General features: G+C 45.4%; 1 protein-coding gene across 1 annotated transcript in view; it reads right to left on the bottom strand.

The window, feature by feature from the left end:
• Positions 1–27736, bottom strand: part of CLTC (clathrin heavy chain) — a 126357-nt gene that overhangs the window by 85707 nt on the left and 12914 nt on the right. Inside the window, exon 2 of the mRNA XM_081346560.1 lies at positions 1727–1934. Within this exon, the coding sequence (XP_081202686.1) occupies positions 1727–1934 (208 nt within the window). The remainder of the gene's footprint in view (positions 1–1726; positions 1935–27736) is intronic.

The following is a 27736-nucleotide window of genomic DNA, read 5'->3' as shown; positions in this document are numbered from 1 at the left end:
CTGGCATTCTCTTTTCATAAAACAGGACAAAGGCAAATACAATCTGAAACAGAGGTAACTCACCATCTGCACACACAAGAAAGCATTAGAAAATGTGACAAAAATAGTGATAAAACATTAAAGCCGTCAGAAAAGAGGACGCTGCTGTAATGAGAGAGTTGAGAGCTTAGTTTATCCACCAGAAAGGGGGGCGGGGGGGCAAAAACGTGGCAATCTGTGGACATTACTGAAGGCAGATTTGCTGTGCTTTTTCAGGGGGGAAAAACAGAACTGGCTTATCCTAGACCCGGGGTAGGCAACCTAGGCTCTTTTATGACTTGTAGACTTCAACTCCCAGAATTCCTGAGCCAGCCACGCTGAAGGGAAAAGGAGAGGTTTCCATACTGAGCCATGCTGGCTCAGGAATTCTGGGAGTTGAAGTCCACGAGTCATGAAGGGGCCAAAGTTTCCCTCATGCTGGCTCAGGAATTCTGGGAGTTGAAGTCCACGAGTCATGAAGGGGCCAAAGTTTCCCTCATGCTGGCTCAGGAATTCTGGGAGTTGAAGTCCACGAGTCATAAACGAGCCAAGGTTGCCTACCCCTGGCCTAGGCCTAGGCCACTTTATGACTCGTGGACTTCAACTCCCAGAATTCCTGAGCCAGCCATGCTGAGGAGAAAGGGAGAGGTTTCCATACTGAGCCATGCTGGCTCAGGAATTCTGGGAGTTGAAGTCCACGAGTCATAAAAGGGCCAAGGTTGCCTACCCCTGGCCTAGACATTTAGCATCCATTACAATTAATTCAAGTTGGGACTTGTGTTGTGACCATTAAAGACCTAGGTAGAATATAATTATAGTTGAGTAAGAGGAGCTACAGGTAGTCCTCGACTTACGACCACAAGCCCCACATTTTTATTGCTGAGTGAAAGATTAGTTACGTGAATTCTGCCCCATCCGACAACATTTCTTGCCACAGTCGTTAAGTGAAATCCTGCAGTTGTTAAATCAGTAACACGGTTGTTAAGTGAATCTGACTTCCCTCATGGACTTTGCTTGTCAGAAAGTCACAAAAAGTGACCCCGTGATGCTGCACCTGTCCTAAACATGAGCCAGAGCCCAAGTGTCTGAATTTTGATCATGTGACTATTGCAATGGTTGTAAGTGTGCAAAATGTTCATGTCTTTTTTCCCAGTGCTGTTGTAAATTGGAAAGGTCACTAAATGAACTGTTGTAAGCCGAGGACTTCCTGCATAATTTCATTTTGATTTACCCCTACAATGATCTACAACAGGAGATATTTGGCATATAACAGGGTAGGAAATTTCTGCATGCCTTAGGAAAATAAATGGCATTGTGTTTGCAGGAAGTATCTACATCCTTGTCATGAAATGTTTTAATCAAACCTCCATGCTTTTTTTTTTTTAAAAAAAGACAGCAGCTGTTTTTTTGAATTGCCACAGATTAAAAATGTGCATTTTAAGATAAGATAATGCTGAGATGGTAAAATTCTTGGGAACTAATCAACCCCATTAGTTTTCATGCAATTATGGCAAACACTGGGCAAAGCACAACTTTTCGTGGCTATTTCAAGAGGAAGCAATGAAAATTTACGTTTATTTCATTAGCAACTTGTGGCTCACTTCGGAGAGCAACAAATAAGGAACTTGGGACAACTCGGAAGACATATTAAAATTCCATGCCTTGGAATCATAAAATGGGAAAATCGACAGGAAAACATTTTCCATACCTTTGAGGGCAATAACCTTGCTAGCAGGATTCATGATGGCACTATCGGCCGAAATTGGCCGGCGGATCGGATTGTTTGGGTCGTTCATATCAATGATGACCACCTGCGCCTGTTCTCCCACTTTCTCTCGTATGCAGATGAATTTGTCGGATTCCATGGTCAAAGTACTGAATCCGATGTTGGCTGGGTTGACACCCAGGTTCTGGAGCTAAAAGACATCGAAAATATATCAAAGTTTTGAATGAGTATTTCAATAAACCCTCTTTCACGGCTAATAACAGCAACAGCAGCGACAGCAACGAGAGCACCACTTGAAAAACCACGGACATTCACAAATTCACCGTCAGTCAACTGCAAAAGGCAGCTTTACGTGGAACAGCTTACATCCCCGTGACGATATCTGTAACAACATCAAATATCCACATCTGCTTATCCCTGGAACTTGGGTACACTCGATAGGTAGATAAAAATGCCAAATCCAGTCTGAACATTTCTCTGGCTGACTGTGCAATGAACCAATAATAATTTTGCAAGAATTTATTCATGAAAATCAAGGTGGGGTTTGTTTGTTTTTTACCTAAAAGACACTTAAAAGATAATACAGGTAGTCCTTGATTTATGACCATAATTGAGCCCCAAATTTCTCTCGTGTCATGGTTCCGACAGATGAAACTCTTCAAAAGAACTTCGAGGCATTTTTTACCTTAAAGCAGACATGTCAAACACAAGGCCCGGGGTCCAGATCCGGCCCGCGAAGTGGTTTCATGTGGCCCGCAAAGCCATCCTGGAAACAGTGAGGGAACGGCACCCACTGCCTTAGCCCTGGCCCAGAGACCCTCCTTCTGCCAGAGACCCTCAGATCTGTCCCACTCCTGCCCAGGCCCCCATAGGCACCCTCGATGCGAACGATGTAGAGCTGGCCACGCCCACCCAGTAGGCCACACCCACCCAGGCCATACCCACCCGGCCCCCTGAGGGCAACCGCAATGCTGATGCGGCCCTCAATGAAATTGAGTTTGACACCCCTGCCTTAAAGGATCTTTTATTCGAGTAGCAGAATATTGGCACTTACATAATCCAAGCCAAAAGCTGAATTCCCCTCCCCTGGGCACACAGTATCAAAGCACAATTCCCTCCTCCAATTAGCAGTCATAAATCACATTCCCCAATTAGCTTGAAGCGTGGGCTTCCTCTCCAGCTCTTCAGCCCACCAATTCTTTATCAGCTCTGGGCTCAGTAACCTTGATTCTCATGCTATGTTTAGTGTTGTTATGTCTAGCTGGACTCTTATTCACATCCCCCCCCCCAGCATCATCTAACTCTAAAAGCAAAAGAGAAAAATTGACTACATTTCTATCAGTTGTCAATGCAAAAAAAAAAGATGTTAGCAGCGTTGACATCCCACTTAACAAGACAGTTGTTAAGTGAGTTCTGCCCATTCTATAGTCTTTCTTGCCACAGTTGTTAGGTAAGCAAGAGGGGATCACGTGACCTTGGGCTACTGCAACTGTCATAAATACATGCCAGTTGCCAAGTGTCTGAATTCTGATCACATGACCCTGGGGACGCCGCAATGATCGTGTGAAAAATGGTCATAGGTCACTTTTTTCAGTGCCGTTGTAACTTTGAGTGGACACTACCTGAATGACTGTAAATCAAAAGCTACCTGTGTATGGAATAGATTGTGCTCCAAAACATCTTCGTGGCTCTCAGCACAAGAAGCAATTTACAGACAAAAAAGGGAGAAACCCAAATGGCTAACATATGAATATTAGAATTTTTAAGGGAAATACAAGAAAAGAAAACAAGACAAGAAGTGATGGCAAAGGGAGATAATTGTCAATTTCTGTGGAGAAGTGAGACAGTTAAGTGAGTTTTGCCCCATTCTACGACCTTTCTTGCCACAGTTATTAAGTGAATCATTGCAGTTGTTAAGTTAGTAATATCGTTGTTAAGGGAATCCAGCTTCCACAATGACTTTGTTTGACAGAAGGTCGCAAAATAGCAATAGCAACAGCACTTAAGACCAGTGATGGCGAACCTTTTAGAGACCCAGTGCCCAAACTGCAACCCAAAACCCGCTTATATATCGTCGGGTGCCGGGTGGGCGTGGCCCATTGGGTGGAAGTGGCCAATTGTGCGGGGGTGGCCCATTTGGTGGGCGTGGCTGAAGTGGTAAGGGCAGACTGGGTGGGACTAAAAAGTTCAATCAATTCCAACTTTGCGAGATCTTTTTTTTTCCTGCGAGAAGTTGAAACTTATTGAATGATTGAACCTTTTTTTTTTTTTTGGCACACGGTGGCGGAGGCCTAAAGCGAAAAGGTTTTATAAAATCCAGCTGAAGGCCTGGGACTGGGGCGACGGCATGCGTGCCCACAGCGAGGGCTCTATATACCACCTGTGGCATGCGTGCTATGGATTCGCCACCACGGACGTAGACTTATATACCGCTTCACAGCCCTCTCTAAGAGGTTTACAGAGACAGCATATTGCTCCCTGGGACACTGCAACTTTCATAAATACGTGCCAGTTGCCAAGAGTCTGAATTCTGATCACGTGACCACGTGGCTTGCTGCAACAGTTGTTAAGTGTGAAAAACAGCCATAAGTCGCTTTTTTCAGCCTTGCTGTAACTTTGAAAAGTCACTAAATGAACTGTTGTTAAGTTGATGACTACTTCTATTTATGACAGTTGCTGTGTGCTGGAGACCTGTGATTGCTATTTGCAGCCAGCTTCCGAAAAGCAACGGGGGAAGCCAGAAAACACCCTTGTGATTCACTTAATGACTGTAGTGATATGTTTTGCAGCCGTGGCAAAAAATAGTTGGTAAAATCCCACACAACTCACTTAAAAATGCCTTGGCTAGCAATGGAAATTCTAGTGCCAGTTATGGCTGTAAATTGAGAATTCACTAAAATGGCCAGGACTTTTTCCTCTGACTAAAGATTGTTTTTACTTATTTTAAAAATGTTGTCAGCTGCCAGGCACTAAAACTTTGGGAGAGTAGCCAGCTAATCTCTGCTACTACTATCCTGGTCAAATAGGATCAAGACATGCAAAATAGTGTCAACTGATGTAAAATAATAATCTGAGCTATTCAACAGCCACTGAATAGCCCTTTGTTGTTGTTAATTGCGAAGTCGTGTCCAACCCATCGCGACCCCATGGACAACGTTCCTCCAGGCCTTCCTGTCCTCTACCACCTTCTGGAGTCCATTTAGGCTCACACCTACTGCTTCAGTGACTCCATCCAGCCACCTCATTCTCTGTCATCCCCTTCTTCTATTACTGAATATCCCAGGGGTCCTCAAACTTGGCCTTTTTGTGACTTGTGAACTTCAACTCCCAGAATTCCTCAGCCAAGCACACATTCTGGGAGTCGAAGTCCACAAGTCATAAAAGGGCCGAGTTTGAAGACCCCTGGAATAGCCATTCAAACATATAAGGTCTGGAAAAGCCACACAAATTATGCCCTGGTTAAGCTTTGAGGGGTGCCTTTTTATTTTATTTTATTTTTATGCTAAGCCAGGACAATCTATCATAGTGTTTCACAACCCTGACAACTTTAAGGTGTGTGGACTTCAACTCCCAGAAATCCCCAGAGGGCACGTCCACACACCATCAAGTTGCCAAACTTTGAAAAACACTGCTTTAGAATTGATCAAAAGTACAGGGGCTCCTCAGCAAATACCCCTTTGCACTAAGCCACCGCTCTTGAACAAGTCCCAGTTGGCTGATGGCATGTGCCTAACCATAAACCACAATGGCTGGGTTTATAGATCTAAGATGTTAAGGCAACAAACCAAAGCAGGCTACTTTTTGCTTACTTGAGAGCGAGAGTTCCTTAAAAAATGGAAAAAGCTGCAGTTCCACATTTGTTCTACTTGGACGGTCGTCCCCTTAAGCAGCAATTACTACGCACCCCGCCATTTCCTACTTCAACAGGACTTCACCACCACTCCACGTGCGGCTTAGGAATAGGCCACGAAGTTTAAGAAGCCTAAAGCAGCCTTCAGCCCGTTTTCTTTTCTAAAAAGCCATCTTTGAGCAACTACCCTATTGTGGTTTGCAGTAAGGGGTCGTCACTTTAACTTCCTACTTAGCTGGGAGGCCGAGAACAGTCATTCAGCCATCAAAGAACAAGCCTCTGAGGGCCGATTCCTTTTCTGTGGCAATTTCCCTGGAAGTTTCACTTCCACACTTATGCAAGACGGTCTTTTGACTACCCCGGAGTGATTCATTCAAGGCAACCGGTTCGTGTTTCCTCAAGACGTTTTTTTCTGAAATCGCTCCGTAGGCGAGAGCTCGGGGTTGTGAATTCATTGTGCGTCTTTCCTTCTTATCAGTGACATTTTATGTGTCTTGCAAAGGACCCACCTTCTGGAATGCTGTTGGGCCCTTCCATGCAGCCCCTGATAAGGGCAGGGTGGGCCACTGTTCGTGGCTGTAATCTTCCATTACCCAGCCATGAAAACGGCAGGCAAGGCTAGATGTTGGGAGCAATCTTCAAGGTGATGCGAGGCCCTCTAGATCAGGGGCCTTCAAACTTGGCCACATTAAGACTTGTGGACTTCAACTCCCAGAATTCCCCAGCCAGCTAAGTTTGAGGACTGGTCATGATGATAGGGTTCTACGGATACCGTGGTCCCAAATATTCCCAAATATTTGGGGTATGAAGCAAACAAAAACATAATACAACATGGGGGACTGGAGGCTAAAACATATAAGGAAAAGTTGCTGGAACTGGATATGTCTGTTTTAATGAAGAGAAGGATTAGGGGTGACATGATACTACGTCTTCTAATATCTCAGGGGCTGCCCCAAAGAAGAGGGAGTCAAGCTATTCTCCAAAGCACCTGAAAGCAGGACAAGAAACAACGGATGGAAACCAATCAAGGAGAGAAGCAACCTAGAACTAAGGAGAAACTTCCTAACAGTGAGAACAATTAACCAGTGGAACAACCTGCCACCAGAAGCTGTGAATGCTCCAACACTGGAAGTCTTTAAGAAGAGATTGGACAGCCATTTGTCTGAAATGGTATACGGTTTCCTGCCTGAGCAGGGGGTTGGACTAGATGACCTCTCCTCCAAGATCCCTTCCAACATCATCCAGAAAAACATTTTGTCCTGACAACAAAACATGCTAGATTTATACAGTGCATTAAGGCATGGTTTGCTGAATAAGCCACTACCGTTTTAATATTCCACCATACAAGCCTATACAACCCAAACTCAGGTAGCACTCTAAGCCATAAACAAACATAATTAAAACTATCCATTGCTTACTGTGATGAAAGGCAGCATCGCATCAGAAGTCCATGAATAGGTCTTTAAGGGTGTTTTGTGTACAGTACAGCAAACATCAGTGACTTCTAACTAGCATTTTCTTCAAAAGCACACTAAGGGTTTTCTAATTTTTATTGTGGTACAAATCACTGTTCAACTACGATTCCCACACTGGTATTCTGACAGACTGGGAAAAGAAATAAAATAACCCATAGCCCCTGGTGGGGAAGCACTGCGTTGTACAGAACGGAGATTCCGGCAATAGGTAATTGATAGACCGTAATGCTAATAACCAGCATTTGTAGCAAGAGTTAAACACTTTGCATGGAATATTTTAAAATCAGGACACGTAGCTACAGAGCACATTTTCAGAGCAGGATACTAATTTAATTTGTATGCCGACACTAAGCCATGATTTAACTATGTCTTATTGATTAAACCAGAACCGTAAAGCATGCACAATACACTAAAGCACGTCATGGTTTACAAAACCACAAGGAATAGGCTCATGCAGCTGCACCACAGAAAACCAGAAAGAAACTGTGTTGTGTTAATAATCATTTATTAAGCCTGTCTGCCACCCAACTCTCTCTGACTCAACTATTAAGTTAACAGAAGGTATGCCCTAAGACAGTGGTTCTCAACCTTTTCCTCACCCCAGGCCCCCTTTAAATATCTTTTGTAGCCATGGACCATGGCCACAGACCCCCCCCCCCCGAGACTTAACTCAAGACTTCAACATTTTTTCAAGCCTTCACAGAACCCCTGTGATGACATCATGTTCCCCCCCACCCCAGAGTAGGCAGACCACAGGTTGAGAACCACTGCCCTAAGACAGGGCTTTTCACCCAGTGGTACGGGTACCACCTGTGGTACACTGGCACCTGGCAGGTGGTACGCGACCATCCTAGAAAAGTGGTAGCAGGAGAGGGGAATGAGCTGAACCGGTGGCAGCACCGCACAAGCCTGAGCGAGACGGCTGGAGCTGCAGGGCTATCAGGACTCGGCGGAAGCGCCAGGATCAGCGTCAGGCTCCAGCTGGAGCTCGGTGCTGATCCTGGTGCTTCTACTGAGCCCAGAAGAAGCACCGATCAGCTGGAACGTTGCAGCATCTCCAGGGTCTTGTGATTTACAGTCAGATGCTTGGCAACTGATTCATATTTATGACAGTCACAGTGTCCCAGGTTCATGTGAAGTGACCAAAATCTGCTGCAACCACCCAGCAGATGGGGGGTATAAAAACCAAACACCCCCCACCCCACCCCTGCTGCCAATCCTCAACAGAAATGCTCACAACAATGAAAACCTCGGACAGGAGGAAGAGACCCACCGGGCAGGCAGGCAGGTGTCTTGCTCGGCTGTGGCTTCGGAGGCACTTTTTTCAGTGCCATTTAACTAACGCAACTGTTGTAAGTCGGCTACCTGTACTTCATCACTTTTTCCCCCTTTTTTTTTGGTCATCAAGTTTTTGACACTTTGCTAGGCAACTGGTGGTACTCGGATGTTGCCATATCCTAAAAGTGGTACTATGGGTGAAAAGGTTGCAAAGCCCTGCCCTAAGATCATATTCGGGTTTTACCATTTATAAAGACACGGTGTTCTGTACCAGCCTGCTACCGGCCCTGCAGAAAAGGCAGGGACAACCCCTTTACAAACGGCAAGAGGCTGGAATTAAGCCTGCCAAATTTATTAACATAAAACAGAGCAAAACAAGACACCAACCATGAAACAGGAGCTATGAAACAGGAACTAATCAAGCGGTTGCCTTCAGCAAACCAGCCCTCCCACACATTCCCCTTTTATACAGTTCAGGGCGTGGCTTTTCTCTGCCTCCTTCCGAGGTGCCCCATTGCCTTCCTCTGTTTACTCCTGATTGACTGCCTCCTGCGTCGGGCGTCCTTGAACAGGGCCAGCTGTGGGTCATCTTCATCCACACTGTCAGGCTCACACAGCTGGGTCTCCGTGGTGACCAGGTGAGAGGGGCCTAGCTGAGGGCTCTCATCAGCAAGATCTTCAACCCCCTCAGCAAGCTCTTCAACACCCCCCTCCTCCTCTGAGTCATCCGACCCAACTGCCGAACCCACAGGCTGACCCTGAATCACAACACACAGTTTGATAAGTCACAAATGGCAAATGTGTTTACCTATTACACTAACAACAAAAGGCCTTTAAGGCGTTGATCCAGGGTAGCTGAGGAGCAGTCGTGCCCCAATGGGAGTAGCCTGCCTCACTCACTTAGAGGAGGAGAAGGGTCAAAACCTAGTTTTGCCAATTGGCTTAGGGCAGGGGTGTTAAGCTGCCGGCCCGCAGGCCAGATGTGTCCTGGGGAAGCTGCGTGGGCAAGGGGGAAAAAAGTCACGATAGGTCGCAACACGTGACGTGGTGAGTTTGACACCCCTGGCTTAGGGCCTCAAGCGAGACACAATGCTGGGGGTGGTTGATGGGTTAAGAAAAATACCTCTTCCCGTGACATCCATCTCCGTGGTTCTATTTTTTAACCTACTTCTTTCAAATATTAATATACTATTAATTAATATTAATTACTATTCTTTCTACTGTTTCCAAGCCTTGTGGGTGAGACGAGCAGTGTATAAATTTAATAAATAAATAAAATCAGTTTTTGAGCTACAACTGCAGGGAGGGCAAGACAGATGCAGGAACGGTGGGTGCAAGACCCAGATAAATTCAGGTAGTCTACGACTCACAACAGTTCATTTAGTGGCCATTGAAAGTTACAACAGCACTGAAAAAAGTGACGCATGACCATTTTTCACACTTTGCAGCAACCCCATGAACACGTGATCAAAAATTCAGATGCTTGGCAACTGGTCCATACTTATGACCGCTAGTGTGTCCCAAGGTCATACAATCCTGCTTTGTGACCTTTTGACAAGAAAAATCAATGGCGAAGCCAGATTCACTTAGCAGCCAGTTACAAACTTAATAACTCCAGTGATTCACTTAACAACTGTGGCAAGAAAGGTCATAAAATGGGGCAAAAACTCTCTTAACAAATGTCTCACTTAACAAATTAAATTTGGGGCTCAGCTGCGGTCGTATGTCGAGGACTACCTGTATGCCATACTTGAATGAAAGTACTTGAATTGTAGCTAAAGGGAGGTAAAAAAAGAGAAGAAAGCTTGGAGAAGATCGGCTATCGGGGTTAGGCCATGGCGAAGAAGAGATTGCAGAAACACAGCTGATTATCCTTGCCCCTCCTTCCACTTTAAAATGTCTGAGGATTGGTCTCAGTTAAATCAATCAACCTTAATCAGGGGTCTCCAAACTTGGCAACTGGCAGACTTGTGGACTTCAACTCCCAGAATTCCTCAGCCAGCATGGCTGGCTGAGGAATTCTGGGAGTTGAAGTCCACAAAGTTTGCCAGTTGCCAAGTTTGGAGACCCCTGACCTAAAGTTCATTTTCGCCAAATCTTTATGTGTCAGAGGGTGGGACTGAACTTCCAAGCAATCACGAGTTTGGTCTGAGCGCGGAGCACCAAACAGGCTTACGACCACCATCGGAACCGGAACTTCCATTACTCAGGAATGTGGTTGTTAAAAGAGAGTCGCACCTGATTTTATGAGGGTTTTTTTTTTTGCTGCAGTTATTAAGTCACTTCCAAGGTCGTTAAGCGAATCCAGCTTCTCCCACTGATTCTACTTACCGGGAGCCCTCTGGGAAAGGTTGCAAATAGGGATCGTGTGACTCCGGGATACGGCCACTGTCATAAGAGAGTTGAATGGTCACGTGACCACAGAACATTGTGTGAACACATGACCACAGGACACTGTGACGGTCTTAAGCGTGAGGACCAGTCATAAACCACTTTTTTCCCCCTGGAGCCATCGCAGGTTTGAATGGCCACTGAATGAATGCTTTGAAGTCGAGGACTACCTGTGCATTTTCCACTCAGTGCACACCCTTAACTCTTTGCATGCAGCTAGTTCTACTGTCATGGTTGCAATTTCATAGCGATCAGGCTGGCGAAAAGACAGCCTTTCCCCCCCCCTAAAAAAAAGGGGGGCATGTTCATCGTGTTTTCAGGTTGCCCTTTCCCTTCAAGCACTTTTCAGGATATTCTGTTCCTTCCTCTCTATTTTAAAAGCCTGCAAGCAACTGATTCACAACTTCTCATGTGAGAACTTAAATCCAGGGACAGGCAACTGTTTTGGGCTCAAGGCCACCCTATATTGCCAGGCACATCTAGGACACACAACCAAATCAAAGCCCCTGCCGTCATCTTCATATGCGCTAGGGAAGAAAGATCGTTTCGCCTCGGTCCAAAGCATCCTTTCCTACTAGTTCCCCGCTTCTGATTTGACAATGTTGTAATTGCTGCGTTTCTCAAAAGGGCTGTTCTTTGCAAGACATTCTTGCTTCTACATTTTTTTAAAAAAAAATCTATGTAGGAAAAGGGCAGGCAGAGCCTGGGGTGGAATCAAGAGAGGAATCATCCTAGAGCAGGGGTGTCAAACCCAATTTCATTGAAGGCCGCATCAGCATTGCGGTTGCCCTCAAGGGGCCGGGTGGGTATGGCCTACTGGGTGGGTGTGGCTAGTGGGTATGACCTACTGGGTGGGCGTGGCCAGCTCTACATCGTTCGCATCAAGGTTGCCTATGGGGGCCTGGGCAGGAGTGGGACAGATCTGAGGGTCTCTGGCAGAAGGAGGGTCTCTGGGCCAGGGCCAAGGCAGTGGGGGCCGTTCCCTCACTGTTTCCAGGATGGCTTCGGGGGCCACATGAAACCACTTCGCGGGCCGGATCCGGCCCCCGGGCCTTGTGTTTGACATGTCTGTCCTAGAGTCTTTACATTTCCCACACACAGTCTATAACAGACATGTCAAACACAAGGCCCGGGGGCCGGATCCGGCCCGCGAAGTGGTTTCATGTGGCCCCCGAAGCCATCCTGGAAACAGTGAGGGAACGGCCCCCACTGCCTTGGCCCTGGCCCAGAGACCCTCCTTCTGCCAGAGACCCCCAGATCTGTCCCACTCCTGCCCAGGCCCCTATAAGGGTACGAACGATGTAGAGCTGGCCATGCCCACCCAGTAGGCCATACGCACTCTAGCCACGCCCACGCAGTAGGCCACACCCACCCAGGCTACACCCACCCGGCCCCTTGAGGGCAACCGCAATGCTGATGCGGCCCTCAATGAAATTGAGTTTGACACCCCTGGTCTATAACCAACCTCTGTTGAATTCTGTTGACTCTTTATCTAGTGGCAATTTAGTGCTGACCCATTAGTTGACTAAATTCTGCTGTACAGGCATCAGCAATAAGTCATCCTAAGTGGAACTTAATGTGCCGTTTGAGTTTTCCCTGCTTGATAATCTAAGGGCCCTGGGTTTTGCCAAATTAAAAGTCTTTGAAGAGAGATGGGAACAGCTGCTATACTGAGAATAAAAGAAAGGAAGGGAGGTGAGTCCAGCTGCATGTGTTGGAGACCCATCCCCGCCCTATCTCAAAACACTTGAAACTTGCTTCTCCGCCTGACCACCTCCTTATTCTCAAACTACCATAAAGTTAGCAAATAACAGGGGATTCCATCAGTATGCTTTAGCAGAGCAAGTTGCAATGATATCAGTTCACACAACTTTAATGAGCTTCAAAGCCAAGCAAAGATCTGTCTGGATACAAGCTCCCCCTTGGCAAGTATATATAGGGAACGGTTGCTGGAATTGGGTATGTGTAGTTTAATGAAGAGAAGGGTGAGGGGTGACATGATAGCAGTCTTCCAGTATCTCAGGGGCTGCCCCAAAGAAGAGGGAGCCAAGCTAGTCTCCAAAGCACCTGAAAGCAGGACAAGAAGCCACGGATGGAAACTAGTCAAGGAGAGAAGCAACCTAGAACTGAGGAGAAACTTCCTGACAGAACAATTAACCAGTGGAACAACCTGCCTCCAGAAGCGGTGAATGTTCCAACACTGGAAGTTTTAAAGAAGAGACTGGACAGCCATTTGCCTGAAATGGTATAGGGTTTCCTGCCTGAGCAGGGGGTTGGACTAGATGACCTCCAAGGTCCCTTCCAACTACTCCTTCTCCTTCTCCTTCTTCTTCTTCTTCTTCTTCTTCTTATTATTATTATTATTATGTACAACCATTAATTTTACTACCACACCAGTTAGAAACAAGGCTTAACAGGCCATGCTTTGATTTTCGTGCAGCTAAGCCAGTCTCAATTCTTAACCACCCACAGATAAAATTTTTCTCCATGATTATCTGTCCCCAGCCTGGTCCTTCAAATGTTTTTAGGCTCCCGAGTGCACCCTTAATGTGCCATGTAACACATGCTACCAAACTCTGATGTCATCTGAAGAGTGACTATTCTGGCTTGTCTGAAGTTTCCACTTCCCTTCCCTGTAAAACTCCCGTCTACAATTGTGCCATCTGGTTCTGTGTCAGAGCCACGCCTTCCCAATGATCCTTCATGGGCAATTAGTAATGTGCCACGCCTTTTATAATAATTCCCTTGCCAATGAAGCATTTAAATTGCTGGAATAAAGAGACACCTTTGAACCCTTTAAGGCTTAGTCTTCCTATGTTCTTCTTCCCCAGGATGTGTAACGTGTTAAAGGCTTTCTACAGTCAGCCAAGTCCTTCTGCAGTACAAAGCACGTTTTGGAAATACTTGTCCACTATATATACAAAAATAGATTTTTATTATTGTAGAGAGAGATTTTAGAACTAAGAAAGCCCTGGGAAGGAAGAGAACATAAGCGCCTTTCTAGTTCAGTGTGAAAATCCAAACACTGAACAATGTGTTTCGTAAGACATTTTACGTAATACCTATTTCTCTGTTTCAATCTCTTTTCCTCTTGCTATATCTAACCTTCTCATAGTCTACCAAATTAGATCCATCACTCGAGGACTCCCATTTGAAAACACAGGAAACTGAAGGATGGTCGGCATACTATCCAGTTCCCTGGAATGCAGGTGCTTGGCTCAGCTTATTTATATCTCAAATACACAGCATCTTCTTTTCTAAAAAAAACGCCTCCAACCTGGATTAATTACACAATCATGGAGTCACAGGGCTTGGAGGGACTTTGGAGGTCTTCATGCAGGAACCCCATTCCGGAAAAAGGGCTGTCCAATTTCTTCTTAAAAACCTCCAGTGGTGGAGCACTCACAACTTCCAAAGGCAAAACCATTCCACTGATTAGTTGTTCCTCCTTAGTTCTAGGTTGGATCTCTCCTTCATTCTTTTCCATCTGTTATTTCTCATTTTTCCCTCAGGTGCTTTGAAGAATATAGGTTGTCCACCTTTGTGACTGCTTCTCAAATATTAGAATCCTGTCATCCCTAGTCCTTCTCTCTGATAGGACAGAGTCCAGGGGTGGGGAACTTTGGCTCTTTTATGACTCGTGGACTTCAACTCCCAGAATTCCTGAGCCAGCCATGCTGAGGAGAAAGGGAGAGGTCTCCATGCTGAGCCATGCTGGCTCAGGAATTCTGGGAGTTGAAGTCCACGAGTCATAAAAGGGCCAAGGTTGCCTACCCCTGGCCTAGGCCGCTTTATGACTCATGGACTTCAACTCCCAGAATTCCCGAGCCAGCCATGCTGAGGAGAAATGGAGAGGTTTCCATGTTGAGCCACGCTGGCTCAGGAATTTTGGGAGTTGAAGTCCACGAGTCATCAAAGAGCCAAGGTTGCTTAACCCTGGGATAGACCTACCTAGTCCCCTTAGTCATTCATCCTACGGTTTTAGTTTCCAAACCCCTTGTCTCCGTTGCTCTTCTCTGGACTCTCTCCAGGGCCTTAGCAAAAGTACTAGCACCCATTCCTGATATGTTATCAGCATTTAACAATGGCTAATTGCAACAGGACTGGCTGTACAATCCATTCAAGTTTACTCCAAGTAATTTCAAACCGACTCTTGGCAAGTTATACATTTAGAGCGAGCCATTCTTTTTCCGTTTCATTATTTAAGTACCAAAGCGGTTCAAACGGCAAGAGTTTATCTATGTCAGTGGCCCCCAACCTTTCGGGCCCCGGGGATCCGTTCCATGGAAGGTAGTTTTCTGCGAACCGGATCCTGGATCCCGCACGTGCGCAGATAGGGCTTTGCTTTGCTTGCTTGCGTGGCCCAGTTGCTGGCGGGCCAAGCAAGAGTGCTGGTCCACAGCCCAGGAGTTGGCGACTTGATCTATGCAGAGAGAAGGCTCAGCCATGGTTTAAACAACAAATAAATTTGCTTTAATTGCAGCCCTCTGTTAAAAGTAACATTGGTTTTGTTTTGGTTTTGGGGGGTTTTTTTTGGGGGGTACAACAGCTGCTAAGAGAGAGGCTTCTCCAACCTGGGGCCCACCAGAAGTGTTGCTGAGCCAAAAATGTCCCAGACGGGCAGCAATCTGCCAAAAGCTAATTTAAAAGCTATTGACCAACGCACGAACTTTAATAATCATCATCATCATCATCATCATCATCATCATCATCATCATCATCAAGACTTCTGTGAGTTCTACTTCTTTTGCCCTTGGAGAATCAAGTTATAAGCATGAACATGTGGTTGAAATCTCTCTTTTTTTTTTTGCTATAGATTTGCTAGGTGGCTTTCTATGTCTGTCACCACAAACCTCGGTCCTCTGCCCTGTGGGAAGATAATAGCATGTAATCTTACGGAAGTACTGTAACAATTGCAATTAGATATTGTTCTAAATGTTTGAAAGAGCTCAGCCAAAGTGGCATGCTATTATGCGTCAAGACTCAGGCCCACGCTGTGTCTCGCGTCAGATGCAGAAGGGTGGAATTCTCCAATATACGAGAGCACCTGGCAAAATTCCTATTCATGCTCACCTGTAAGGCTATTTTGTTACGCTGACAACAGAATTTCAACTGATCCCGTGCAAATGTGACACACAATACACACACACATTCCATAAGGAAGCTACAGCTGGTCTACGAAGACACCTTCAATGCCCATACAACAACTGCCTGTGGTGTCATCCATGGCACCGGATGCTCATTAATCTGATCGTGAGTAAAAACAAAAAACACTTTTTTTTAATCACGAGGTTCCCATTTTTCTTCTGCAAGCCCTCACTTTGCAAACTATTAAAAAGGTTGCCCAATTTCCGGCAATATGTTGCACCCTCTTAATATTTTAATGTATTGCGTTGTCGGAAATAAAGGAGAAGACAGGCAGTCCTCAACTTACAGCCATCATCGAGCCCAACATTTCCGTTGCTCAGCGAAACGTCTGTTAAGTGAATCTGCCCCATTTTACAACTTTTCTTGCCCCGGCTCTGTTGAGTGAGTCACTGCAGTGGTTAAGTCAGTAACATGGTTGTTAAGTGAATCTGGTTTCCCCACTGATTTTGCTGATAGGAAGGTCACAAACGGGGGAATCATGTGATCCCGGGGCACTGCAACTGTCATAAATAGGAGTCAGTTGCCAAGCGCCTGGATTTTGATCACATGACCGTGCGGATGCTGCAACGGTCGCTAAGTGTCAAAAACGGTCATAAGCCGCTTTTTTCAGTGCTGCTGTAACTTCGAACGGTCACTGAGTGAATTTTTGTAAGCCGAGGACTACCTGTATTTGTAGCTCAGGGCTGAGGAGAGGGATCCTTGATGCCCACTGAGCTTGGGTGTTTTTGCTAGCACTGATGTTACCTAACATAGGTCAGAGGCCCCCAACCTTTTAGGCACCAGGGACCGGTTCAGCGGGGAGAGGTTTTTCCGAGGACCGGAGGGGGCCTGGTTTTGTGTGCTGCCTGCATCCCACGGATGGGGCTTCGCTTCTTTGCACGGCCCGCTTGCTGGTATGCCGGGGCCTGGTGCCGGTCCACAGACCGGGGGCTGGGGACCTCTGACAGAGGTGATGAAACGTCTGCAAGAAAACAACCAAGTTCAGAGAGCATCAAGGACCCCTCCCACCCTGGTATTGTCGCTTTTATCTTATTGGAAGCTGCCTAGAGTCGCCTCTTTGATTTATTTGATAAATTAAAATAATTAGGGTTTGCAAAAAGTCGCTGGGTATCTTTTCTCCATAGCGACACCGTTTCAGGTTTGATCTGTCGGACGAAAGACCCTCCCGGTGCCCTGCTCCTCCCTCTCTTTTTCTAATCACTGCTGCCCGTTAATTTGCTCTCTCCTCCGGGCTGGCAACTGCCGTTGCTGCTTAAAAAAAGAGCAAGGTAAGCAGAAACCGCCCTTTCTTCTGCTCGATGTTTCATGCGCGTGCTCAGAGGGCTGGAGGCGGACTGGAAACATGCAACTGCTGTCCTGAAAAGATTTGCAAAGTTGAAAGATACTATTATTGAACTTTAAAGCCTTCAGCGGCTCAGGATGGGATTATCCGCTGGACTGGTTCTCCTGCTATGAACCCATCCAGTTACTTAGCTAATAAGCAGCACAAACCCTTCTGGAAATGCCTTCGTAATCAAGAGCTTGGCTGTTAGGTCAGGGGTAGGCAACCGTGGCTCTTTTATGACTCGCGGACTTCCAACTCCCAGAATTCCTGAGCCAGCCAGAATTCTGGGAGTTGGAAGTCCGCGAGTCATAAAAGAGCCATGGTTGTCTACCCCTGTGTTAGGTGAAGCAGTAAAGAACCTCTTCTGGATCTCCTCCTGGATGTGATATGCCTTTTGTCCCGCCCTACACACCTACGGGATCTCAATTCAACAATTACACTAATATACATATACAAGCAGAAGGAATTGCGCTTCGGAGATGCCCAAACTAGCCAATTCTTTATAGAGCACTCAAATCTGCATTTAACAGAGTTTGTTCTCAGAAAAGGACTTTCTAACAAAAAAAATGTAGCTGAACTGGAAAGAAGCAAGTATCTCAACACCCGAGTCATTACAATAGCTTAAATCATAACCTCATTTACTCACAACAAAGGGCCTTTCCCTGGCAAAGTTGTATTTGACAAAAAAACACCAGAATCAATATGTTCTGGGGGGAAAAAAACCCTTAATAAATATTATTTATTAAATGTACATGCCACCCATCTTCTGCGGTGGCACACTGGGGGGGAAACCCTTAATAATTATTATTTATTAAATGTACATGCCACCCATCTTCCTGTTGAGCACACGGAGTGGCTTACAAAAATATCTCCAGTTCAAGCCCCATCAACGTAACTAATCAAGAAAAAAGATCGTGTGATCTTGGGAGAATTGCACAGGGAAAATATCTGAGGGATCATTTCTCCCCAGTTATATCGACCTGCCCCAGTTAAATCTTGCAAAGGGAACTTGTTGTGGGTTCCTTGGACAAGGAACCTACATTTGGTGGAGCCCAGGAAATATTGAAACACAGAAAACTGACAGCAGGAAAAAAACCTAGTGGTCCACCAAGTCTGCCTTTTGAGATTTTTTTTAATTTTGTTAAAAAAAAAATTGGTCAAATGATGGACATGTGCTTATCCCAAGCATGTTTAAACAGTTAGTGATGTTTGACCCACTCTCTCTGCTGGAAGTTGGTTTCAAGCTTCCACTCCTCTTTCTGTGAGGCCATCCTTTCCAACTTGACTTCTGAACTTCCCTCCTGGCAGGCTGAGGTTATGCCCCTGCGTTATTTGTGCTTAATATTGAAAGTACTTGCCTTCTAGATTTACAGAGGTGTCAAACTGCTGGCCCGCGGGCCGGATGCATCACACCGAAACCGCGCCCACCCCATTGCCGGCAATGGGGGAAAAAAGTCGCGACACGTCATGACACGTTACGTGACGTTGCGAGTTTGACACTCCTGTTCTAGAACTTTATTCAAGCCCTTAATATATTTAAATGTTTCAATCATGTCCCCCGTTCTCTGCTGTGCCTTCTCTGCTGTGGTGCCCCGGCTTGTGGCACATCCTTCCAAAATTAGGTTATCTCCATCCCTTCTGATCTTCTGAAAGAGGTTCAGAGGCTTTCTGGTTTTCTGAGATGGCTTTATCGTTAAATTGGCATCTTTATCCTTTTCAGTGCCTTGGGCAGTGATGGCAAACCTTTTGGGCTCGGCCTGTCAGAAGTTTGGAAACTGCCTAATTTGACTCTGCTGGTGTGTCTCACACATACATACAACAAAAAAAAAGAATTCTTTACACTTTATTTTAAAAAAAATACAGTCCAATTATGTGTGTGATGCCCAGGATCTGCCGCCTGGCAATTACGTTCAGACGGCGTTCTCTTTATTTGACAGGCCCCTGAGGCTACTCCAGGCAGCTCCGGGTCACATAAGGCTTTCTGCTCTTGCAGTGGCTCAGAAAATGCTCTTTCACAACCTGTGCAGCCCAGGAAAATTGTGCGAAGGCACACCCTGTGATCACACTATTTTTGAAGACTGCATGAGAGTCTACCCCATACTTGTGTGGCTTCTGCAGCCTCTAAAAATCATGTGAGAATGGGATATGCTTTCGAGAGTAGTTGTTGTCAGGTGTTGGTGAAAACATTGGGACGTGTCACCTCTGACACATGTGTGATAGGTTCACCATCACTGGCATAGGAGCACCTGAAGGCAGGACAAGAAGCAAGGTGGGGGGAAGTAATCAAGGAGAGAAAGCAACCTAGAACTAAGGAGAAACTTCCTGTCCATTAGAACAATTAATCAGTGGAACAACTTTGCCTCCAGAAGTTCTGAATGTCCAACACTGGAAGTTTTTAAGAAGAGATTGGACCACCATCTGTCTGAAATGGTATAGGGCAGGGGTAGCCAATCTTGAAGTCCACGAGTCATAAAGGAGCCAAGGTTGCCTACCCCTGGTATAGGGTTTCCTGTTTGAGCAGTGGGTTGGACTAGAAGACCTCCAAGGCCCCTTCTGTTATTCTGTTAGGTGGTATCTGGGGTTTCCATAGAATACTTTTGTCAACTCTACTTTGTTGAGAAATACTGGTTGGCTGCCTGGGGAATTCTGGGAGTTAAAAGATCACGTGTTTTAAAGTTGCCACATTTTGGGAAACCTCATCATAAATGTAGAATCCATGACTTTCTACAGTGTTTCTATACATCAGTGTTCTCTCAACTTTGGCGACTTAAAAGATGTGTGGACTTCAACTCCCAAAATTCCCCAGTCAAGATGGCTGGCTGGAGAATTCTGGGAGTTGGACCATGCATCTTAAAGTTGCCAAGATGGAGAAGCATTGGTACAGATTTTTAAAATGCGACCAGCCAATGGCCTTCTAAAGAAAATTTATTTATTTATTTATTTATTTATTTATTTATTTATTTATTTATTTATTTATTTATTTAATTTTATTGAATTTGTATACCGCCCTATTCCCGTAGGACTCAGGGCGGTTTACAGGGCAGTTAAAACCATGAAATACAAAAAATTAAAAACAATTAAAACAATTAAATTAAATTCAAGCCCCAAAAGTAAATCTAAAACCCAGTTAAATTAACAACCCCACACTCTGGACCAAACAGATCAAAGAGCCAAGTTTTCAGGTCCCGGCAAAATGAGCGAAGGTCGGGGGCAGTCCTAAGTTCTGTGGGTAGTTGGTTCCATAGGGCAGGCGCACCCACAGAGAACGCCCTTCCCCTGGGAATAACCCGCCGGCATTCATTAACCGACGGTACCCTGAGAAGGCCCTCCCTGTGGGGGCGCACAGGACGATGGGAAGATGATGCCGGCAGCAGGTGTTCCCTTAGATAGTCCGGACCCAAGCCATTTAGGGCTTTATAGGTCATTACCAGCACCTTGAATCTCACCCGGAGGGCAACCGGAAGCCAATGTAGCTGACAGAGAAGAGGAGTATCGGGAAGCTGCCATCAAAACTTGCGCGGCTGAATTCTGCACCAGTTGAAGCCTTCGGGTGGTCCTCAAGGAAAGCCCCATGTAGAGGGCATTGCAGTAGTCTAACAGGGAGGTCACGAGCGCATGAGTGACTGTACGTAGAGCATCTCGGTCCAGATAGGGACGCAACTGGCGCACCAGGCGAATCTGGGCAAAAGCCCCCCTGGTCACGGCTCCTATATGATCTTCCAAACTGAGCTGTGAATCCAGGAGGACGCCCAAGTTGCGAGCCCTATCAACGGGGGGGGGGGGGGGGGTAACACCTCATCCCCTATTGAAGGCTATGTACAGATTGGTATCTTTGCTCAAATATCTACCCGCTGTAATGGCATGCAGCCAGAATTGTTCAGAGAAACCAGCTTAGGAGGCTAAAACAGAGGAGCAAAACTTTCAGGAAAATCTGCTTCCTTATTCAAAAGTATTATAAGGTCTTCCTCAAGTATTGCTATGCAGAGAGGCCCCATGTTCTGACTAGACTGGAGGATTTCCGTTCTGTCATGCATTTAACTGCTGCCCTAAGCTAAAACACAACTTCTGCTTTCCCACTTCGTAGTACAGAAGCTTCCAAGAGGTTGCACTTTGTGCACAGAACAACTGATTTCCGATCAACAGTTTCTGATCTGTGTACAGAACAACTGATTTCCAATCAAGAGTTTCTGATCCCCCACCAGCAGGGATCCTCCAGCTACCTGCCTCCTTGTGAGTGAGGTCTTTCAAATAGAGAAAAGAAACATCATGCAAACCGGTGCAAGATGAAATGTGAGCAAATCCAAAGCCAGCTGGCAACAAACTCCACAGCTAAGCATCAATTACTGTGTCAGGATTTTAAAAAAAAAGCTTGTAGGAAGTTCTGCAGTAAAAGCTGATGATTAAGAAGAGAATTTGCTTACAACAGAGCAATCTGGATAAATGGATTCTGTTTTGACACTGATCTGTAACTTGGATAGTTCAGAAAAGAGCACCAGAATAAACAAATTAATTTCTTTCCTAAAAATTGCGATTTCTACTCACTCGAAAAACAGCTTGGTATAATTTTTATCATTTATATCAGGAGTCTTCAAACTCAGCCCTTTTATGACTTGTGGACTCCAACTCCCAGAATTCCTCAGCCAGGCACGCTGGCTGAGAAATTCTGGGAGTTAAAGGCCAAGTTTGAAGACCCCTGATTTATATGTTCCCAGCATGATCCTTGTTATATCCTCCCTAAAATTGCAAGAATTCAATTAAAGTTGCAACTGATTATAATTTACCTGCTAAGATACAGGTTTCACTCAGGTTTCCTTTAACAGTTCCTGGCACACAAAGCAGTTAATGTTGAACAGATTCTCAGAGGTTGCTATGCCATGGGTCTTCAAACGTGGCCCTTTTATGACTTGTGGACTTCAACTCCCAGAATTCCTCAGCCAGGCACGATAATACCCAGTTGACAAATAGAAGCAGTCCTCGACTTACCACAATTGAGCCCAAAATTTATGTTGCTAAGTGAAAAATTTGTTAAATGGGTTTTGCCCCACTTTACAACCCTCCTTGCCAAAGCTGCTAAGGGAATTGTTGCAATTGTTAAGTTAGTAACCCTTTGCTCCTCAGCAGGTCGCAAAAGGGGATCGTGTGACCCTGGGACACTGCAACCGTCATAAATACATGCCAGTTGCCAAGCCCCTGAATTCTGATCAGGTGACCACTGGGATGCTGCAACGGACATAAGTGTGAAAAATGGTCATAAGCCACTTTTTTTCCATTGCTGTTGTAACTTTGAACAGTCACTAAATGAACCGTTGTAAGTCAAGGACTACCTGTATAAAGCATTTCAAATACCCGGGAAGCATCAGGCACTAGGGCAGCAGTGTACTAGAGCAGGGATCACCAATCCACGGACCGGTACCGAGCCGCAGCATGCCAACAACCAGGCCACACAAACAAACAAAGCCCCATCCGCAGTATGCAGGCAGCACACAAAACCACACACTCTCCGATCCACGGAAAAACCTCTCTCCACGGAACCGGTCCCTGGTGCCCAAAAGATTGGGGACCTCTGTACTAGACTGCTCAACCAACACCAGATCCGTATCTCCGTAAAGCTGAAAATCTAGAGCTGTGGTTATCTCTTCCCTACTACATATATACCTTGACTTACGACCACAATGGAGGCCAGAGGTTCCATTGCCAAGCTAGTTACATGAATCACACAATACGCAAATCTGGCTGGTTGCTGGCTGGAAGCCGGCTGGGAAGTTTGCAAATGGCAATTGTGCGACCCTGGGAATGCGGCAACTGCTGTAAATACGTGCCAGTTGCCGAGTGCCTCAGTTTGGATCGTGCGACCATGGGGAGGCTGCAATGGTTGTAAATGCGAAGAGCAGTTGTAAGTCCCCTTTTCACTGCCAGTGTAACTGCCAATGGTTGTTAAATGAATGGTCATAACTCAAGGATTATCTGTATATGGATGTGAGTGTACCAAAGACGCAGCCAACAACTGAAAACATTTCACGTGCAGGCTCTCCATTCCACCCCTGGCAAGACCCTCTCTCCAACCTGGAGGTCTTGTATCGTGCAGAATGCAGCAGCATCGTGTCTCCGATTATCAGAGCTCGGATGAGATGGTGTGACATGTCATCAGAATGGATGACCACCATATGCCTCACTAGACTGGACAACCGTTTGTCCGAAATGGTATAGGGTTTCCTGCCTGAGCAAGGGGTTGGACTAGAAGACCTCCAAGGTCCCTTCCAACTATTCTATTCCATTCCATTCCATTCCATTCCATTCCATTCCATTCCATTCTTCCTGTTTCTTTTCTATTCTATTCCATTCTATTCTACTCTACTCTCTACTCGCTCTATGGTGAACTGGCAGCTAGGAAGACACCTTGTGTTTGAACATTCAAGTACTACAAAGACGCTGTGAAAGAAACCTTATGCCAGCGATCCCCAACCTTTCTTGCTCTACAGACTGGCAGCAACGGTGGGGGAATGGTTTCACATACGCAACCTAGATCCCGCACATGGACAATGAAGCTTTACATGCTCACCTACCCCGACTGTCTCCCAATAGGCCGTGGACCTCTACCAGTCCAGGGACCAGGGGTTGAGGACTGCTGCCTTAGGCCACTGTGACATCCAGCCAAGGCAAAAAGAAGCTGAGCTTTTATTTTTATCCCACCTTTACTGCTTTCATAAATAACTCAAGGTGGTGAACTTATAATACGCCTTCCTTCTATTTTCCCCACAATAAAACTCTGTGAGGTATCTTGGACTAAGAAAGAAGGACTGGCGCAAAGTCACCCAGTTGGCTTTCATGCCTAAGACGAGACTAGAACTCATTGTCTCCTGGTTTCTGGTCTGGTGCTTTAACCACTAGACCAAGAGGCCCCAACCTTTCTGGGTTGGCGGCCCAGGGGTGTTTGTGTGTGGAGTCATCTTTACACGTATCAGCACACGCAAGCGGGGCCACGCTTGCACCAATGGGGCCGATTGCGCATGTGATGCAAATGGGGCCACGAGCGCCTGTCTGATGCTCAGGCAACACTAGCTCCCACACAATGCTGCAATGCTAGTGTGAACAGGGGGTGAACTTGTGGCAACGCTAGCGCCAGCGCAATGCTAGCGCGAGTGGGGTGGGTGGGAGCACGCACTCACGCGGCCCAGTGGCCAACAGCCCACGGCCCGGTAGTGGGCCACAGACCACAGGCTAGACCCGTACACTAGACCACTGTTTTATTACTGTAATTTATATGTCCTCCTATTTCAAATTCATGAGTCTGGGCAGGTGAAAACAGTGAAAAACTATACAAATATAACAATAAATGTAACACAACAATAAAAGACAGCAAGCATACAATTAGCTGCTGAGCTTAAAGTACAATGTCTGATTCTACAAACAGCAGGACTGAAAAATATATCTAGTCTGGGTCCCTTCCCCATGAGTTCCCCATATCTAGAGAGCTAAGAATAGTCTGGTGCTTGTGGAAACGTATTTTGATGTTCTTGTCAATGAACCTCACCAGCTGAAACACAATTAAGGGGGGAAAAAAGATGCTGACTGTAGCAAACCCACTGACCTTTTTCTTGCAAGGTAGTCAGCACAATTTCCTAGAAGAGCTCGCTTCCCAAAAGGAAGCACACAAAAATGCTGAAATGCAGAGTGTACCAGTTTTGATAATGCACCACCATTAAATAAGCCATTGTTCTGTTACCGGATAGAAAAACCAGGCCTCTGACATATTTTATCTCGACCAGAACTCTAACAGGATACTACAGTCAGAGTGTGAGTTTGAATATCAAAACAGGAAGTATCTAGGCCATTGTAGGCTGCATTAACCGAGGGATAGCGTCAAGATAAAGTGAAGTTTTGGTATTGCTTTAAAATGCTTTGGTAAGACCACCCTTGGAATACTGCATCCAGTTTTGGTCACCACGAAACCAAAAATAAATAAATGTTGAGAGACTCTGGAAAGAGTGCAGAGAGGAGCAACAAAGATAATTAGGGGTCTGGAGGCTACAACATGATGAACGGTTGCAGGAACCGGTTATGTCTAGTCAAACTAAGAGAAGGGCTAGGGGGTGACATGATAGCAGTCTTTCAGGATTTGAGGGGCTGCCGTCCCCTTCTTCTATTACTGAATATCCCAGGGGTCACAGGATTAACAGGTGCAAACAGTTGGCTGGATGGAGTCACTGAAGCAGTAGGCGTGAGCCTAAATGGACTCCAGAAGATGGTAGAGGACAGAAAGGCCTGGAGGAACGTTGTCCATGGGGTCACGATGGGTCGGACACGATTTCACAACTAACAACAAAAACAACACGGAGTAGAGGGAGTCAAACTATTCTCCAAAGCACCAGAGGGCAGAACAAGAAGCAACGGATGGAAGCTTATCAAGGAGAGAAGCAACCTAGATTGAACTAAGGAGAAACTTTCTGAGCAGGGGGTTGGACTAGATGACCTCCAAGGTCCCTTCCAACTCTGTTATTCTATTACATATTTCATGAGACCAGATACAAAAGTTCACATCTATCTATAGATATCTATCATACAGGGAAAAAATCTACAATGATTTTTTTTTTACATTTCTGTATAATCTGCCTTGCAAGATTTAATCCTGCAAACTATCTTAAAAACAGTTAAAGGAAAACTGGCATATACTTCTGACGAGTTGATTTCTTGCCTACCAAAGCTTGTGATCAAATAAAATCCTTAAAATGTTGCAAGGCAATCAACACAGGAAGTCAGATGAGGAAAGCACTGCAAAAATTTGCAGGAAGAATTCAGTTTTAAAAGCCAGAGAGGGAGGGGGGGAAAAATGAAGCGAAGGCGTACACGCTCAGCTATACAACGTGGGATTGTGTGAATCACGTTTTAAACAAAACGTTTCAGAACCAAGTAAATTGTAGCATGCTTGCATAATCACACATTAGAAGATAAAGGAAAAGCAAATAGCCTATTTCTCCCAGATGACAGAGAAAAAAAACAAAATCCCAGGAGAGCTGGAAATACAGTGGGGAAAAAAACCTTGTGTAATTGTTGCTGCAGAATGACAGGACTTTATCAATGCATTGTTTTAAAAGTGTGTAACAATTAATATTGTTACAATGGTACACTTAATCTCTCAAAAAGTATGTTTGGTCCCTCAGGTTAATGGGGACATACAGATTTCAAGATGGCTCCTTACCAGCTTTGTACATTATTTATTTTCGATTTTGGTTGGCTACCCATCTCAAGCATATGACTTTGGCAACTAATAGGGAATAAAAATAGAATAAAACCATAACAATATATAGCAAACAGAGCAACCGAGATAAAACCATACAGCATAATGTTTATTGTTGTAAGACGGCTTGAGTACCTCCACAGCAAGATAGGTGGCAAATAAATTTAACAAATAATAATCAGCATTTCTTTATCAAATGTATATTCCGACCATCCCCAATAGGGCGAGTATGGGCAGCATAAGCAGTATTATATAATCATGATACAGGCTTAATCGCACACTCTGAGCCTCGGGCTTGGTAACAAAACCACTGTTAACAGAGTCACTGCAATAGTGAGAAGGGTGGCGTGTAAATTTAATAAAATAAATAAAACCATGCTTTTTGGGGTCTGTGGAGACTCTCAAGCTTCTTCAATTCAGTTCAGCATCTTCAAACTGTAGAAGCTTTGGATGCAAAGTGAAATGTTGTCAAAGAAAAAAAACAACAACAAGGAAGTCCAGTTGCCTTTTGGGAAAAAGCACCCTTGGGACATGCTTTCGGAGTCATACGGAAAGCCAGAAGGGTCAGGGCAAATTGTCATTCTGGGTAAATGACGTTCCAAAGAGCAGGGGCCACAACAGAAAAGGCTCTGCTCCAGGGGCCTGCCAGATGCCCCTGGAGCATGCCTCACCTGTTGAATCTTACAAGACGGGTGGACACGATCAGGGACAGTCCTGCAAGTAATTATAAAGAATACATACAATCTAAAATGCCCTCAGTACGGTAACCCCAAATATTCTGAAAGGAGGTGCAAACAATCCTAGCCATATAAGAAGTTTGGCAAACACCGGACGTATTTTTTTTATTGCTGCTTTCTGAGTTTCCATCTCTTCAAAAAGCCATTAAATGAAGGCTGAAGTCCAACACATACAGAGCACACAACAATGGTGGGGATATAATCCTATTATAGGATTAGTTTTCAATCAGCTACCAGGCTACCTAATTTGCACTCGTCCTTTGCCTATCAGCATACGTCGATCCCTTGTGGCACTGATAACCAATCCTCTTCCTGCTTGCAAAACTTGATGACCATAGATTGGGCTAGATTAGACCAAGAGTCTTCAAACGTGGCCCTTTTATGACTTGTGGACTTCAACTCCCAGAATTCCTCAGCCAGCCTGCCTGGCTGAGAAATTCTGGGAGTTGAAGTCCACAAGTCATAAAAGGGCCAAGTCTGAAGACCCCTGGATTAGTCTATAAGAGCACTGAACTAGCAAAGCTTCCAAGCGTTCGTGCGCAGGCAATCATTTC

Source organism: Vipera berus (assembly GCF_964194415.1).
Source record: "Vipera berus genome assembly, chromosome: 1".
Classification (NCBI taxonomy): domain Eukaryota; kingdom Metazoa; phylum Chordata; class Lepidosauria; order Squamata; family Viperidae; genus Vipera; species Vipera berus.
The sequence above is the reverse complement of the archived record's forward strand: the minus strand, read 5'-3'. Positions and strand labels throughout refer to the sequence as shown.